The 14771-nt window shown below is 42.6% G+C and overlaps 1 protein-coding gene and 1 non-coding gene across 4 annotated transcripts in view; both read left to right on the top strand.

Annotated features, from left to right (window-relative positions):
* Positions 1 to 14771, top strand: part of GADL1 (glutamate decarboxylase like 1) — a 194497-nt gene that overhangs the window by 115469 nt on the left and 64257 nt on the right. For all 3 annotated transcript variants that reach the window (XM_019984721.2, XM_019984720.2, XM_070777301.1), the window contains one exon: positions 9216 to 9305. In XM_019984721.2, coding sequence (XP_019840280.2) covers positions 9216 to 9305 — 90 coding nt within the window. The remainder of the gene's footprint in view (positions 1 to 9215; positions 9306 to 14771) is intronic.
* LOC139178744 (U6 spliceosomal RNA) lies at positions 4914 to 5016 on the top strand. Its single transcript, XR_011563237.1, has one exon. It is a non-coding gene; the product is annotated as a U6 spliceosomal RNA (small nuclear RNA).

Below are 14771 nucleotides of genomic sequence, written 5' to 3'. Positions count from 1 at the left end.
ATTTTGAAACAGTTGGGGAATTTCTCATATGAACTGGTAGGAATTATCAGTAATTTTGTTAGACATGATGATGGCATTGTATCTAAGGAAGAAAATGTCTGTATTTTCTAGAGATACATATGTATCATGTAAGGATGAACAACTGCATGATTGGCTTGAGTCTGAGTCTGATCCACCTTTTTTATTTTCTTGACTTTGAGTTACCATCTTGCATTTTATTGAGATTGAATTACTTCTTTCTTTTCTCAAGTTTGAAGTGCCTTCTTTATTTCTCTGGTGGTGGGAGCTAAAAGGCTTACGAAAAGTGCTGTACACCTCGGAATTGCATGGACTTTTGATAGAGCTGAGAGGAAAAGTGATGAAGAAAATTATGAACTGATTTAAAAGTTGTTTATATATTCTTCCTAAAGGCTTAAAATTTGAGGGAGGAACCTCTTGCCATCAGCTTTAGGGAAATGCAAGCATTCACATCCTTGTAATGAAAGTTACGGTGAATTGTAATCATCAGGCAGCCTCCTGCCCTGGCTATTTTATCTCTGGGAGCCAGATGGCCCCAAAGCAGGAAAGATGGTTTCTTCAGTGGTCCTCCAGAGTTCCTACTTACAAGGGATTCTGTATGTGATCTGCATGTACCTCTTTTCTCTGTATCCATTTAGAGAAATAAAGTAAATTTAGACCTTGACTGTCATATATAAGAGTCAAGTTGATTAGCCTCTTTTTGTTAAAAAAAAAAAAAAAGCCTTCCTTAGGTCGATTAAATATAAGTCGAATGCATACTTAAGAGAAGAGATAACACAGGTTCAATGGGAACCCAGGTCTGTAAAACTGCAAGACTGTCAATTTACGAAAAACCAAATTCTGTCATGGCTTATATATTTTTCACAGATGGCAGTGAGAGTGTTAAGTGGAACATTAAAAACTGTAAATGGACACCACCAAACAGCGTATCCAGTACTTGAATATCTTTTCCTAAAAAGAATAAAAATAACGTATATGTTCTTGAAGATGATTGAAACTTATCATTTCAAATGAATTCTGCATTATTCATAGGCCCCTGAAAATTCTGTTTTTCTATGTTGCACCTAAGATCTAATAGATGGTTTCCTAGAGGTATATACTATCATTCACATATTTTATTTTGATCTCTTGGGAGAGTCCTAATTATTCAACTTTTTGTTTTTCTCTGCCTGAGTTCTGCCTTAGAAAGAGTTATTTAGGTTTCATCGACTTTGCGAGTTACAAAGGATCTCCAAGGACATCTAGTCCTGCTAATGCAGGAAACCTCTCTTGATAGTTCTTGTAACAGGAAGTCAGCTTCTGCCTGAACACTTCCTATGTAAGAGAATTCAGTTTATTCCTCTTCCAGGGAGCTCTAATTACTTGTATTCTAATGCTTATAGAATCCTACTCTTAGGATTCAATATGTATCAAGCATATTGCAACTTACAGTTTTTTAAACATAGTTTTTATGTAGTTATATTAGATCACAACAATCTTATAAATGCTAAATCCAATGCATGTTCTTTAATCTCCTTGTTGGATTTCTGCAGCATTTTGCACCATTATCCACTTTATCCCTCTTGAAATTCGCTCCTGTTTTGGCTTCTTTAGGTTTCTCTCCTATTTTTCTCCTTTCCATATGACTTTTTCTTTTCTGGCTTTATAAGAAAACCCAGTTTTCTCCATCTGGGTACCACTTCAATGTTCTGCAATCTTCTGTCTTGGTCCTTTCTTGTGTCTACATACTCTACCTGAAATGTTGTATCCGTATCTAGAGCTTTGTCATCAATCATCTCAATTATGTCTCCATCCTTGATTTGTCTCCTGAACTCTAGTCCTTTGTATGTCCTGAAATTTTCAATTAGGCTCTCTCAGGAGCCTCAAATTCATCATTTCTACAGCTGAGGTGTAGCCATTTTCTTTATCAACAGTTTGATAAATTCATTTTCCAGATGAATTTTTGGAATTCTTTGCCAGTAGAGCTATGAGCCAGTTTCTCTTTTATTAAAACTCTAATCCATCTTTAAAAAGTCTAGGGACTACCTTCACTGTTTCCCTTCCCCACTCCTCCAGCCACCACTTAGCTCAGGCTCCCCCAGGTCGGCACTGTCTCCCGACTCATCCCCGGCTTCCAGTCAGAACTTTCAGCCCATCTCCACGCTGCAGCCACCACAAGGGCTCTCTAATAAAATGAAATCTGAGCCCTGGACTGAAACTCTCCGGTTGCTTCTGGGATGAAGCCCCTCTGCCCAGCATGGCTGACGAGGAAGCCGTTCACGAGGGACGCCTGTCTCTGTTTCCAGCATCGCCCTCCCTCAGCACACGCTGACGTCTGCTCATCCCAAGCACTTATCATCACCCTGGGTACACTGGCTTCTACACGTGAGCTTGTTTGCTTTGCCAGGAACGTTTCATGGGTTTCTTCTTTTAAAATACTCATCCCATTGCAGTTTGATCACCTGTATCTTTAATAGCTTTATTACTATTGTCTGAGTTCCTGGAGATAAACACTAAGTCACTTTTTCCCACATTTCATATCTAGAATATAGAAAAATTTTGAATTCTATTCTGTTTCTTATTAAATTGAACATGTAAGTTGCCCTTCTGACATGCTATGATTTTTTCATGGTCCCCTTCTAATATATAGACAGAAATTACCACAATGATGTGTCTCACATAGTAGAGATTTTAATGGTGCTATTTATCCACTTGTAGAGGACGTATTTTCCTACCAGTATAGTTCCAGCTAATAGTTGCTACATAGGAGAGTGCCTTCTGTGTGCCATGTGCGATGGTAAATATTGGAAATAATCCCTTTACTCATCAAGCCAACTCTGTAGGATAGACAGAGCAATCTCCATCTTATAGATTAGGAAGCGGAAGCTTAGAGAGCTTGGACAGGTACCTGTCCAAGCAAAGACCTAGTGAAGCTGGGATTCAGACAGCATCCATGTGACTCCAAAACCCAGGCTTTTTGTGCTACCAAGTGCTGTCTTTGGAATTTTTCAGTAGTTTAATTGGTTACTTAAAATTTGTGAGCTTGAAGTCAAATAAAATCCATCATGACCCCCTTGTCCATTCTATATTTGCATGACAGATCATTTCAGTCTATGTGCTAGATTCTACCGTTATACTTATTAAAAAGCATAGTGCTGGCTTTTATTGTGGTGGTGGTGGTGGTGACCTAATGATATTGCAGAAAGGGAGAAGAGTTTCTTTTGACAAAACTCAGTTTTAGAGAATGCGAGCCACTACAGCTTGGTGACCATTGACCTTTTTTCCCCAAGAGTCACATATTATTTGCTCAATAATCCTTGCTGAAATTGACATCAAAGCACTGGCTTTATTTCTTGGAATATATCTCCTTTCTTTCTCTGAGAAAATCAGGGTAGAATGAAGCCATCTTTTCTTTTGTGACACTTCTTTACATCTTGCTGCTGCTGCTAAGTTGCTTCAGTCATGTCTGACTCTGTGCGACCCCATAGACGGCAGCCCACCAGGTTCCCCCGTCCCTGGGATTCTCCAGGCAAGAACACTGGAGTGGGTTTCCATTTCCTTCTCCAATGCATGAAAGTGAAAAGCGAAAGTGAAGTCGCTCAGTTGTGTCCGACTCTTAGCGACCCCATGGACTGCAGCCTACCAGGCTCCTCCGTCCATGGGATTTTCCAGGCAAGAGTACTGGAGTGGGTGCCATCGCCTTCTCCTCTTTACGTCTTAATGAATTTTTAAAAATGATGGCGACACTTTCACTGCTACAGACTTTTTGTGCCATTCTATCACCTGCCTGGTCTGGACACTTGGATTCCTTCTTATGCCTTCTCAGTGTTACAGTGTTAGACAATATGGGCTAAATGTGGTCCTAAGACACCCAAGAGGTCAGGCTTTCATATATGTAGGCAATTAAGTGGCATGTGAATAATTCTATTCTGAAAATACAGGTTAGTGCTTTGAAGGCACTTGAAGAAAGTCTATATAAAAGCTACATAGGCAGAGACAGGAAAACTCAATATGAACACTCTTTGTGAATATTCAAGGTTTATTGTGGTTTTTTTTAACTTGGTTTTTTTTTCAAATTTTAATAATTTGAGGAATGATTTATCATAAAGGTATTCCACCAAATGGCACATCAAATTTCCTCCAGTGACATGAAATGTCAAAAAGGCTTCACCAGTTTTCAAATGTCATAGCACTGAAGCCACACCATTCTCAAAGAAGCTGGGCAAAGAGATCCCAGATTTGTCACTTCTGAAATATCTAAACTGAAACTGACTGAAGGAAGAAAGCTTAAAACGTGATTCAAAAGGCATAAGTCCCAAATTATAAAATATTGAGCAGATGTGATAGCAGATAGGAACGATTGCAAAATGATTCACAGTATTGCCATGCAAATAAAAGAGAATGCTGAATTTACTGATGTGTTAGTCACTCAGTCGTGTCTACGACCCCGTGGATTTGTAATCCACCAGGCTCCTCTTTCCATGGAACTCTCCAGGCAAGAATACTAGAGTGGGTTGCCCTTCCCTTCTCCAGGGGATCTTCCTGACCCAGGGATTGAACCCAAGTCTCCTGCATTCCAGGCAGATTCTTTACCATCTAAGCCACCAGGGAATCAGATAGAAGCTACTGCCAAATGATTCATAATGTTGCCCTGCAAATGAAAGAGAATGGCTAATTTAATGATATATTAGTGTCTAATAAGAAGACAAAAACTGCACAATAATTTGAAGTGGGAACATGAAATGTAAAGAATTATAGTGCTTGGGACTTCCAATGGCTGAAACTCTGCAGTCCCAATGCAGGGGGCCTGGGTTAGATCCCTGCTCTTAGAACTCCATCAGAACCCACATGCCATAACTAAGACCCAGTGTAGCTAAGTAAATAAATTAAAAAAAAAAAAAAAAGAATTATCATGCTTGCTTTAACAGCACATATATTAAAACTGGAGTGATACAGAAAAGATTAGCATGGTCCCAGTACAAGGATGATATGTCGATTTGTGAAGAGTTCCATAAAAAAAGAGTTATTAACAGGGGATTGGAGTCATGGGAGATGCCTCATAAGAGAGAAAAAGAGCTTTAAAAGTACAGAGATAGCAGATGATGTAGAGAACAGCCATCACTTCTAGAACTGAGACGGAGCATCAGACAAGAGCCCGCCTCTGCCCAGACCTGAGATCCAGAGTTGGTTGGAAACAGTGTGTGTGACTCACAGGATGGCAGGCACATCCCCCAAGGTGTCAGGGCGGTTGGGTCTCTAGGAATCCACCAGCTGGAGTGCTGGAGAGCAGGACCCTGATTTCAGGGCACTGCTGCATCTTGGACTCACTCAAGCTGTCCAAGGCAAGTTCGCCTAGCTGGCGGCCTTCCCGATGAGATCCCTGGAGGAGAGTGGGCAAGGGGAAAACCATTATGGATGCCCACCCATGGCCAGGCCATGGTGAAGCCACCTCAGGGTGCGGTGCTGGGGGACGCTGTTGGGGCCACTTGGTGCTGGTCACCAAAACTGCTGGCGAGAGCCCCACCCACTGAAGAAGCCCCGTGAGATGAGCCAGGAGACAAGGAGGAGACCACTCCTCCTCCGTGTCCCTCCAGCACCCTCTGCTGATAAAGTCTCTGATAGGACCAGATGGCAAGGAGAAATATTTATAGTGTCCACCTCCATTATGGCAGGACATACAGAGAGGGTGGATTTGGAGCTGAGAGGCGATAAATTGATAACTGACATAAGTGGTATCTGGAACAAAATCCTTCGTTTACATAAAGACACAAATTCCTAGAATCTAGTGACAGATAATAACTCCATTTTTTTCTACTTTCTAATCAACCATAGTGACTTTATTTATTCAATAACAGATTTGTTCACATTAGATGATTAAACAATTTGAAGGCCAGGACATTCTAGTCTAGAAAAACCAAATTAATCATAAATTAGAAAACCAAGTATAAATTGTGTAGATTTGTAAAGACTGTTATAGTCTCATGGTAAATGTTTGTGGAAATTGACTAGAATTACAAAGTACTGCATTTTGAATTACTCTCTGTTTTGAAGACTTGTAGCTCCTTTTCTTTTTCTTTTTTTTTAATCTTTTGACTTTTTTTTGGTCAAACTCAATAAACCTGTTACTGACTTCAAAGGTGAAAGGATGATCAGATCAAGAGCTTATCTTGTTGAGCTAGGAATGTTTCTGGGCTCTCACTTGTAATTTAAAATCCACTAAAATCCAAACTCTCTATAGTACCAGTTTTGATTTTAGGAGATGAGATGATAGCCGTTTCCTCTCTCTCTGAAATACTTTGAAACTTTATGCTGACACTGGTTATTACCTACAAACTGTGTTTGTGGTGGGAAAATGGAAGTCATTTCCGAAACTATCAGCACGAAGAATGCGATTCTGAGGAAGGTGCCAGGTGGGAGGGCACGACCCATGGTCTTTTCTGAGCACAGCTTGGGGTGTCTGAGTTGTCAGCCCCAAGGTAATGTCTGTTATCACCTGGTCATTGAGTACAAGTCTGTGATTGCCCCTAGCAGGCCCTGCATTTATGTCTCTGTGAAAACAGCTGCCTGAAGCCCATTGTGAGACCTTATTCCACATTTAACCAAAGTATTTCTAATGGAAAACCAGATTACTGGGGAAAATAACTGGGCCACTTTAGACCAGAAGTTCTCAAACATAGATGATGTGCAGCTCACTTGAGGTCACCTGAAATGCTTCTCCTTAAAAGTTAACTTATTAACTAATTTATTTCTTTGGCTGCATCAGGTCTCAGTGGAGGCACGTGGGCTCTTTCGCTGTGGTGCGTGGGCCCAGTAGTTGCAGCGCTTGGGCTTAGCTGCTCTAAGGCATGTAGGATCTCTCCGACCATGGATCGAACCCATGTTCCCTGCACTGGAAAGTGGATTCTTATCCACGGAACCACCAGGGAAGTCCCCTGAAATGCTTCTGAAAATGCCAGTTCTTCAGCCATTTCTGTGTTGGACTGAATTGCACTCTGGGGGTGCTGAGCCCAGGGGCTAAGTGTGCACTGTGAGCAGGGTCTCTAGTGGACTTACACCCCTCCCCATACTGATACCCGAGAGTCAGGAGTCAAGGTGATGCTCTTTTTTTTTTTTTTCTTCTTTTGATGCTGTATTGATCAGGGTCACAGCAAGGCTGGTTAAGTAAAGCCCAAGTATGTCATATGTTATCAACTCACAGGTAATAGGTGATTTTGCATTCGTCAAGTATAGCAGGAAATAGAAGACAACTTTGGCTACCTTAAATAGAGCAGGAGTTGTTGGAAGGAGATGTGGGAGATAATCATCAGTTTTCAGTTCAGTTCAGTCGCTCAGTCGTGTCTGACTCTTTGTGACCCCATGAACCGCAGCACACCTCCCTGTCCATCACCAGTTCCTGGAGTTCACCCAAACTCATGTCCATTGAGTCAGTGATGCCATCCAGCCATCTCATCCCCTGTCGGTCCCTTCTCCTCCTGCCCTCAATCTTTCCCAGCCTCAGGGTCTTTTCCAGTGAGTCAGCTCTTCACATCAGGTGGCCAAAGGATTGGAGTTTCAGCTTTAACATCAGTCCTTCCAATGAACACCCAGGACTGATCTCCTTTAGGATGGACTGGTTGGATCTCCTTGCAGTCCAAGGGACTCTCAAGAGTCTTCTCCAACACCACAGTTCAAAAGCATCAATTCTAAAAAAAAAAGAAAAAAAAAAACAAAAGCATCAATTCTTCAGCGCTCAGCTTTCTTCACAGTTCAACTCTCACATCCATACATGACCACTGGAAAAACCATAGCCTTGACTAGACGGACCTTTGTTGACAAAGTAATGTCTCTGCTTTTTAATATGCTGTCTAGGTTGGTCATAACTTTCCTTCCAAGGAGTAGTGTCTTTTCATTTCACGGCTACAATCACCATCTGCAGTGATTTTGGAGCCCAAAAAAATAAAGTCTGAAACTGTTTCCGTTGTTTCCCCACCTATTTCCCATGAAGTGATGGGACCGGATGCCATGATCTTAGTTTTCTGAATGTTGAGCTTTAAGCCAACTTTTTCACTTTGCTCTTTTACTTTCATCAAGAGGTTTTTAGTTCCTCTTCACTTTCTGCCATAAGGGTGGTGTCATCTGCATATCCGAGGTGATTGATATTTCTCCCGGCAATCTTGATTCCAGTTTGTGCTTCTTCCAGCCCAGCGTTTCTCATGATGTACTCTGCATATAAGTTAAATAAGCAGGGTGTCAATATACAGCCTTGATGTACTCCTTTTCTTATTTGGAACCAGTCTGTTGTTCTATGTCGAGTTCTAACTGTTGCTTCCTGACCTGCATACAGGTTTCTCAGGAGGCAGGTCAGGTGGTCTGGTATTCCCATCTCTTTCAGAATTTTCCACAGTTTATTGTGATCCACACAGTCAAAGGCTTTGGCATAGTCAATAAAGCAGAAATAGATGTTTTTCTGGAACTCTCTTGCTTTTTTGATGATCCAGTGGATGTTGGCAATTTGATCTCTGGTCCCTCTGCCTTTTCTAAAACCAGCTTGAACATCTGGAAGTTCATGGTTCACGTATTACTGAAGCCTGGCTTGGAGAATTTTGAGCATTACTTTACTAGCATGTGAAATGAGTGCAATTGTGTGGTAGTTGGAGCATTCTTTGGCATTGCCTTTCTTTGGGATTGGAATGAAAACTGACCTTTTCCAGTCCTGTGGCCACTGCTGAGTTTTCCAAATTTGCTGGCATATTGAGTGCAGCACTTTCACAGCATCATCTTTCAGGATTTGAAATAGCTCCACTGGAATTCCATCACCTCCACTAGCTTTGTTCTTAGAGATGCTTCCTAAGGCCCACTTGACTTCGAATTCCAGGATGTCTGGCTCCAGGTCAGTGAGCACACCAGAGGGACAAACGAGGGCACCTCTGGGTGTTTGCCTGTCAGGCACTATAACTAAAGCTTAGTTAGATCTGCATTGGATCAACTTCCAACTTAATTGTGTTTATTCTTGATCTTGTGCTCATCCCGAATCCAGAGGAAATAGCACTCTCTGGGTACACTAACGGAGAAGAAAATTTCCCAATAAGCTGTACTGAAAGTAAGGCAGGATGGATGTCTAATCTGTCAGATTCTGGCGTTACCAATGTAAGACACATATGATGACTCAGAGAAACTAGCTGAGAGTTGAACTGCATTCTAAGATTAATTAACAGCTTTCAAACTGTCTTCCTCTTCAGCCTGAATATGCCAATATTTGCTTTTGGTACATTCCACCGAGCCTCAGACAGATGGAGGAAGGACCTGAGTTCTGGGCAAAACTTCATTTGGTGAGTAATAAGCACATCACATCTTTCCTTCCGAAGAAGTAGATCCAATGCCTGTTGTCTGTTGAGCCTGTAAATAATTCCAGACTGGCAAGATCTTCTTGAAGTTCTAGAGAGGTGGTTCTTAGTGCATTAAAAGCTAAGCACATGCCAAACAGTTGTAGCATTATTTACGTTTGACCAGCCAACACACTTGACGCACACACACAGATTCAAAATAATTGTGCTGTTTGCAAAATGGTTGTAGAACGTATGCAAAGTTCTAATTCTCAGTGCGCTTCCGAGCATGTGATCTGGCAGTGGCTGATGTCGTAAGACACGTGGCTTCTTTCTTCATCCCCACTGGTATTTGTCTGTGACTGCGCATCACCTCCCTAGAAGGCAACCTTAAAGTCTAAATCTGCTCCCCTTCGTGAATGTGAGACTTTCTGTTCTTTCTGTCAACAAAGACCCTGCATCTTTTGCCCAAGGGACTAACGTGATAAAAAAGAAAGAGATGCCGGCAATGAACGTCAGCTCACCATCGAACTGAATATGCTGCAGGGAACCTTCACACACAGCTGGGGAGGGCTGGTCGTCCAGAGTGAGGAGAGGCCTCGGGCGCTGGGGGCTTCTTGTGTCCCTCCTGCACCTCCCCCAGCATGGCCCCGCCAAGGAGCATCCTCCTCCTGACCCACGTTTCCAAGAATTCTGAAGTCTCCCAAGTCGACCTTCCATGACCCCACCTTCCCGCTGCATGGACGGAGTGCAGATTGAATTGAATGAGCATCCCCTGAGCACTCTGTGCCCGTCATGTAAAGGGCAAGTTCTTGGGTCCCGTCACGTCAGGAGCCCTGTATCCCTGTATCCCCTGCCTGCTCCCTCTCTAGCACAGTGAGCTAGCTATATGTGCCTGACTGTAACAGCTCCTATTTGCAAACCCCTCTCTGCCCTCAGTGGGGAAATCAATGATAGTTTTAATACCTTCGATAGATGGTACCCCTTCTCCTTGCCCTCTAGAAGAAAAGGGAAAACTTTCCAATCAGGTGCTCACTATGCCCGGCCCAGGAGATACACACGTAAGGGACTTGGTCCCCATCCTGGGAATCTCGTATTCTAGGAGACAGACGAGTAAAGAGATCATCACAAGGGAACTCATAGGTGCCTAGATGGAGAGAAACCCTATAAAGGCAGAGAGAAAGGATATCACCCTAGTGTGTGTGACAGAAGATCCGAATCTTGAATAGTAAGTAGCTGCCGGTCAGGTGGGTTCCAGGAAGAATCACAGCATGATGGCCCAGAGGCTCAAGAGAGGAGGGCGTGGTGGAAGACCGACAGAGTGGGGTGAGGGGCAGGCGGAGGGCAGGATGAGAGCAGCGGGTGAGTGGCATGCGCAGATGGAGGCCCACCTCCCACAGCGAAGTGCTTGGGATTTGTGCCTAGTCAGGTGGGGGTGGGATGATCATGACCTTTAAGCCATGGCCACCTGGATCCTTACCTGCCACATCTTCTTCTGCCTCTGGTCACTTTCTGTTTATTCGTGGCTCATTTTGTCTCCTGCAAGGTAGCACAGTAAATACCCAAAATATAAATACTCTACCTCTCCTTGAACCTGCGATCAGGTAGCAGAGATAGGGAGAGATGGACAGAGTTACCTGTGCCTTTGCCTAGACAAGCCTTCCATGGGCCACTTCAGGCAGGATCTGGCTTGCCTTTCATACATCACACGGTGCAAATGAGAAAGTACTAAAGACTACATTTCAGACGGTAAGTGACTCAAAAAGAAACAAGAGCTTAATGGTGTGAGAATTTAATCGTGATGTTTGCTTTGATGGAATGCATCAGGCATTGTTTGGTGATGTGGGGGATAATTGCTAACAGCTGAGAAAAATGTGGTGGCCATTCTTCTCTCTTTCTGATTGTTAAGATAAGCACACGAGAAGGTGATGTTCATCTTTTATGGACCATTGCACGGACACGGATCAGGACAACTAAATAGTCCCTTTTACGTTTGGGGATACCGTGGCCTCAGTCTTCCTTTGTTTAAAGAAATATTTACATGACCTAATCTCAGAAAATTTGAAATCAAGATGGGTATATAAGGTAAAATCAGATAAATCAGCACATAATACAGTTTTAATCTTAACTGGAAATTGAATATGAATCGGGGCCGTCTCTTCTCCCTGCAGTTTTTGCCAGCATTTGTGCTCTCGTGATTAACATCCATGAATCTCCATCCTTTCGTTTTGGAAAGGCTTTTCTGCCGGTTAGAACCTTGGGGCCCTTGCCCAGTCTAGTATCATCCGATTCTAATTGTTCTGGTTTCTTCTGATTCATAAACACGTATGTTGCAGATGAATCATCGTGGGTGCTCGTCTAAGTTTCCTTTTAGCCTCTCTCTTGTCGTGGATGTGTGTGAGTGAATTCGGCAAGGCAGGGAGGCATATATATCTATTGATGATCTATGCGATTTCATGCTTACTGTAGTATGAGAATGCAAGCGTGTGATTTATAACCTGGAGTGTACTTAAAGCACACTTGAAATTTGTTTCGGGGTTTATCTTGGTTGGAGAATCACAAACAAATAAATAAACCAAATAAGGCTTTGCCCGCCCGCATCAGACTCGTGTCAGATGGAGCCGTCAGAGTTCAGCATCAATGGTGTGAGAAGTCTTCCCTGTGGCAGGGGGAGGGGAGGAAGATTCTTTGGTAATGAATCTGGAGTTTGAGTGTGTCAGTGTGTAAGCGTGTGTGTGTGTGTGTGTGCTCACGTGCACGTGTGAGACGGTTGTTGAGAACGCACTCTCCTGCTGCTGTGACAGCCCCTCTCTGACCCTGCGCATCCGCTGAGTTCAGACTCCTTTTGAAGTTGTCCTCCATTAGAGCTCTTCTTTTTGCTTTGTTTTTTCAGGCATTGCGGCCTTCTAGGTCTTCATTAGTTCCCCAAACAGATTGTTCTTGCATCTTTTCTGGTGTCTGTCTCCTGTTTATTTTTTCTTCTCTCCACACAGTCATACCTGCTGCCCTGTTTTATCTCCTTATTTTCCTCCTGAAGGCCTCTGAATGCTTTCCTTGTTCTTCTAGTCAGAGCTTTCCACCCGATCGACCACCAACCACTGTTTATAATAAATTCTGTTGATGTTCTCTTTATTCTCTGAAGATGAAACCAATAGAAAATAAGGCCTACCTACACGGAATTTTGTAAAAGGTAGCAGAAGGTGTTACTGGTCATATGAAGGAATAATAATCTTTAAAGATATGTATTTTATTACATAAACATTTGGCACAACAATATTAGAAGACGTGAGGCAGTGATAGGATCCTTACATATCCTCTTAGAATCACTATGAATATGACTCTTAAAAGTTATTGCTGATGCAAATAATAGGAATGGGGTGATGATATTGGAGACATAATTTTCTTTTTTCTTTTTTTAATTTTTATTTTTGGCTGTGCTGTGCGGCATGTGGGATCTTAGTTTCCTGATCAGGGATTGAACCATGCCCGAGACACTGGAACAACAGTCTCAACCACCGGGCCACCGGGAAGGCCCCATAATTCTCAAAACAAGACACACAATTCTTGGTAAAGCATTGAAGAAAACGTTTTCCCTTGATTTACATGATAGTAGAAAACTTGGTGTTTTTTTAAAACGGGCATAGAATAGTTTGCATTTGCTTGTGAAACAGGGTTCTGGTAACCATAATCTTGGGCTCCTGCATTTCCAGCAGGACATTTGAAAGTCCTGCAGGATGTGGGGCAGCTCTGTCTGGCTCAGGACCACTCTGCACATGGCAGGGCAGCTGGCATCTGGGTGCCCAAGTGACTGAACACCAGTAGCAACCCCCAAAAATCAAGAAAACCAAAAGCATCTGCCTGAATTCCCAGAATATTCCCTGGAGGTGTAGTACCATTCCCCTGAGAATGACTGATCCACAGGATACAATCTAGTTCATTCTGCTTGGCATCCAAAGGCCTCCATGTCTGATCCTTAGGCATTAAAATAGCAAGACATTTTTAAAAACTTCAATATTCAGCTATAGGGAATTAGTTCAAATATAGAATACAATTTATATGAAAATTTGTAGTGTATAGACAATTAAAATTTTGTTCCAGAATAACATATTCATAATTTGTTATTAACTGGAAAGATAAGTTATAGAACAGTCACTATAGTATGATGCGGGAGAAGGCAATGGCACCCCACTCCAGTACTCTTGCCTGGAAAACCCCATGGATGGAGGAGCCTGGTAGGCTGCAGTCCATGGGGTCGCTAAGAGTCAGACATGACTGAGCAACTTCGCTTTCACTTTTCACTTTCATGCGTTGGAGAAGGAAATGGCAACCCACTCCAGTGTTCTTGCCTGGAGAATCCCAGGAACAGCAGAGCCTGGTGGGCTGCCGTCTATGGGGTCGCACAGAGTCAGACACGACTGAAGCAACTTAGCAGCAGCAGAACAGCAGCATGATGCGAATTTTGAAAAATTACTGTTTGTGTGTGTGTGCTCAATCACTCAGTCGTGTCTGGCTCTTTGCAACCCCTATGGATTGTAGCCCACTAGCCTCCTCAATCCATGTTGTCCAGGAGAGAATACTTGAATGGGTTGGCATTTCTTCCTCCAGGGGATCTTCCTGACCCAGGAATCAAACTTGTGTCTCCTGCTTTGGCAGGTGGATTCTTTACCACTAGTGCCACCTGGAAAACCCATAGTTTGTATGTACATAGATACTCGTGTACACATGAAATATTGTTTATGTGGTTAGGAAAGTGACCGACAATAGACACCAAACTATTTTAGACATAGTTACAGGTGATCTTCCCCTTTCTTTTCTATTCCTCTGTACTATCTTAATTTCTATAATCAGTATATATTGCTTTTGTGAAAGTAATAGTAATGACAGCAACAATAATAGTAAACCAAAGTATAGACCCACTGAAGGCATCGAGTTTCTTGAGTGTTTATCCAGACAAAGGCTATCCAAGTTTTGGCCATAATCTTGTAAGGGGAAAAAAATTTTTAATTATTTACCCCAATATGTATTAGTTGTTTTTAAATTATCTACATGTATTATTTTTTTAAATTTCCTTTTATTTATTTGGCCACATGAGGTCTTCATTGCGGCACTCACAATCTTCTGGCACGTGGACTCTCTAGTAGTGGAATGTAGGCTTAATTGGTCTGCGGCATGTGGTATCTTAGTTCCTGACCAGGGATCAAACCCACATCCCCTGCATTGCAAGGCGGGCCACCAGGAAAGTCCCCTACATGTATTCATTTAAAAAATAGTATGTACATTTAAACAATACACAAAATAAGTATTGGACTTCCCTTGTGGCTTAGCTGGTAAAGAATCCACCTGCAATGTGGGAGACCAGGGTTCGATCCCTGGGTTGGGAAGATCCCCTGGAGAAGGGAAAGGCTACCAACTCCAGTATTCTGGCCTAGAGAATTCCATGGACTGTATAATCTGTGGGGCCGCAAAGAATCG

This window comes from Bos indicus, chromosome 22 (assembly GCF_029378745.1).
Source record: "Bos indicus isolate NIAB-ARS_2022 breed Sahiwal x Tharparkar chromosome 22, NIAB-ARS_B.indTharparkar_mat_pri_1.0, whole genome shotgun sequence".
NCBI lineage: Eukaryota > Metazoa > Chordata > Mammalia > Artiodactyla > Bovidae > Bos > Bos indicus.
Note: the sequence above shows the minus strand (reverse complement) of the source record. Positions and strands in the feature narration are given on the sequence as shown.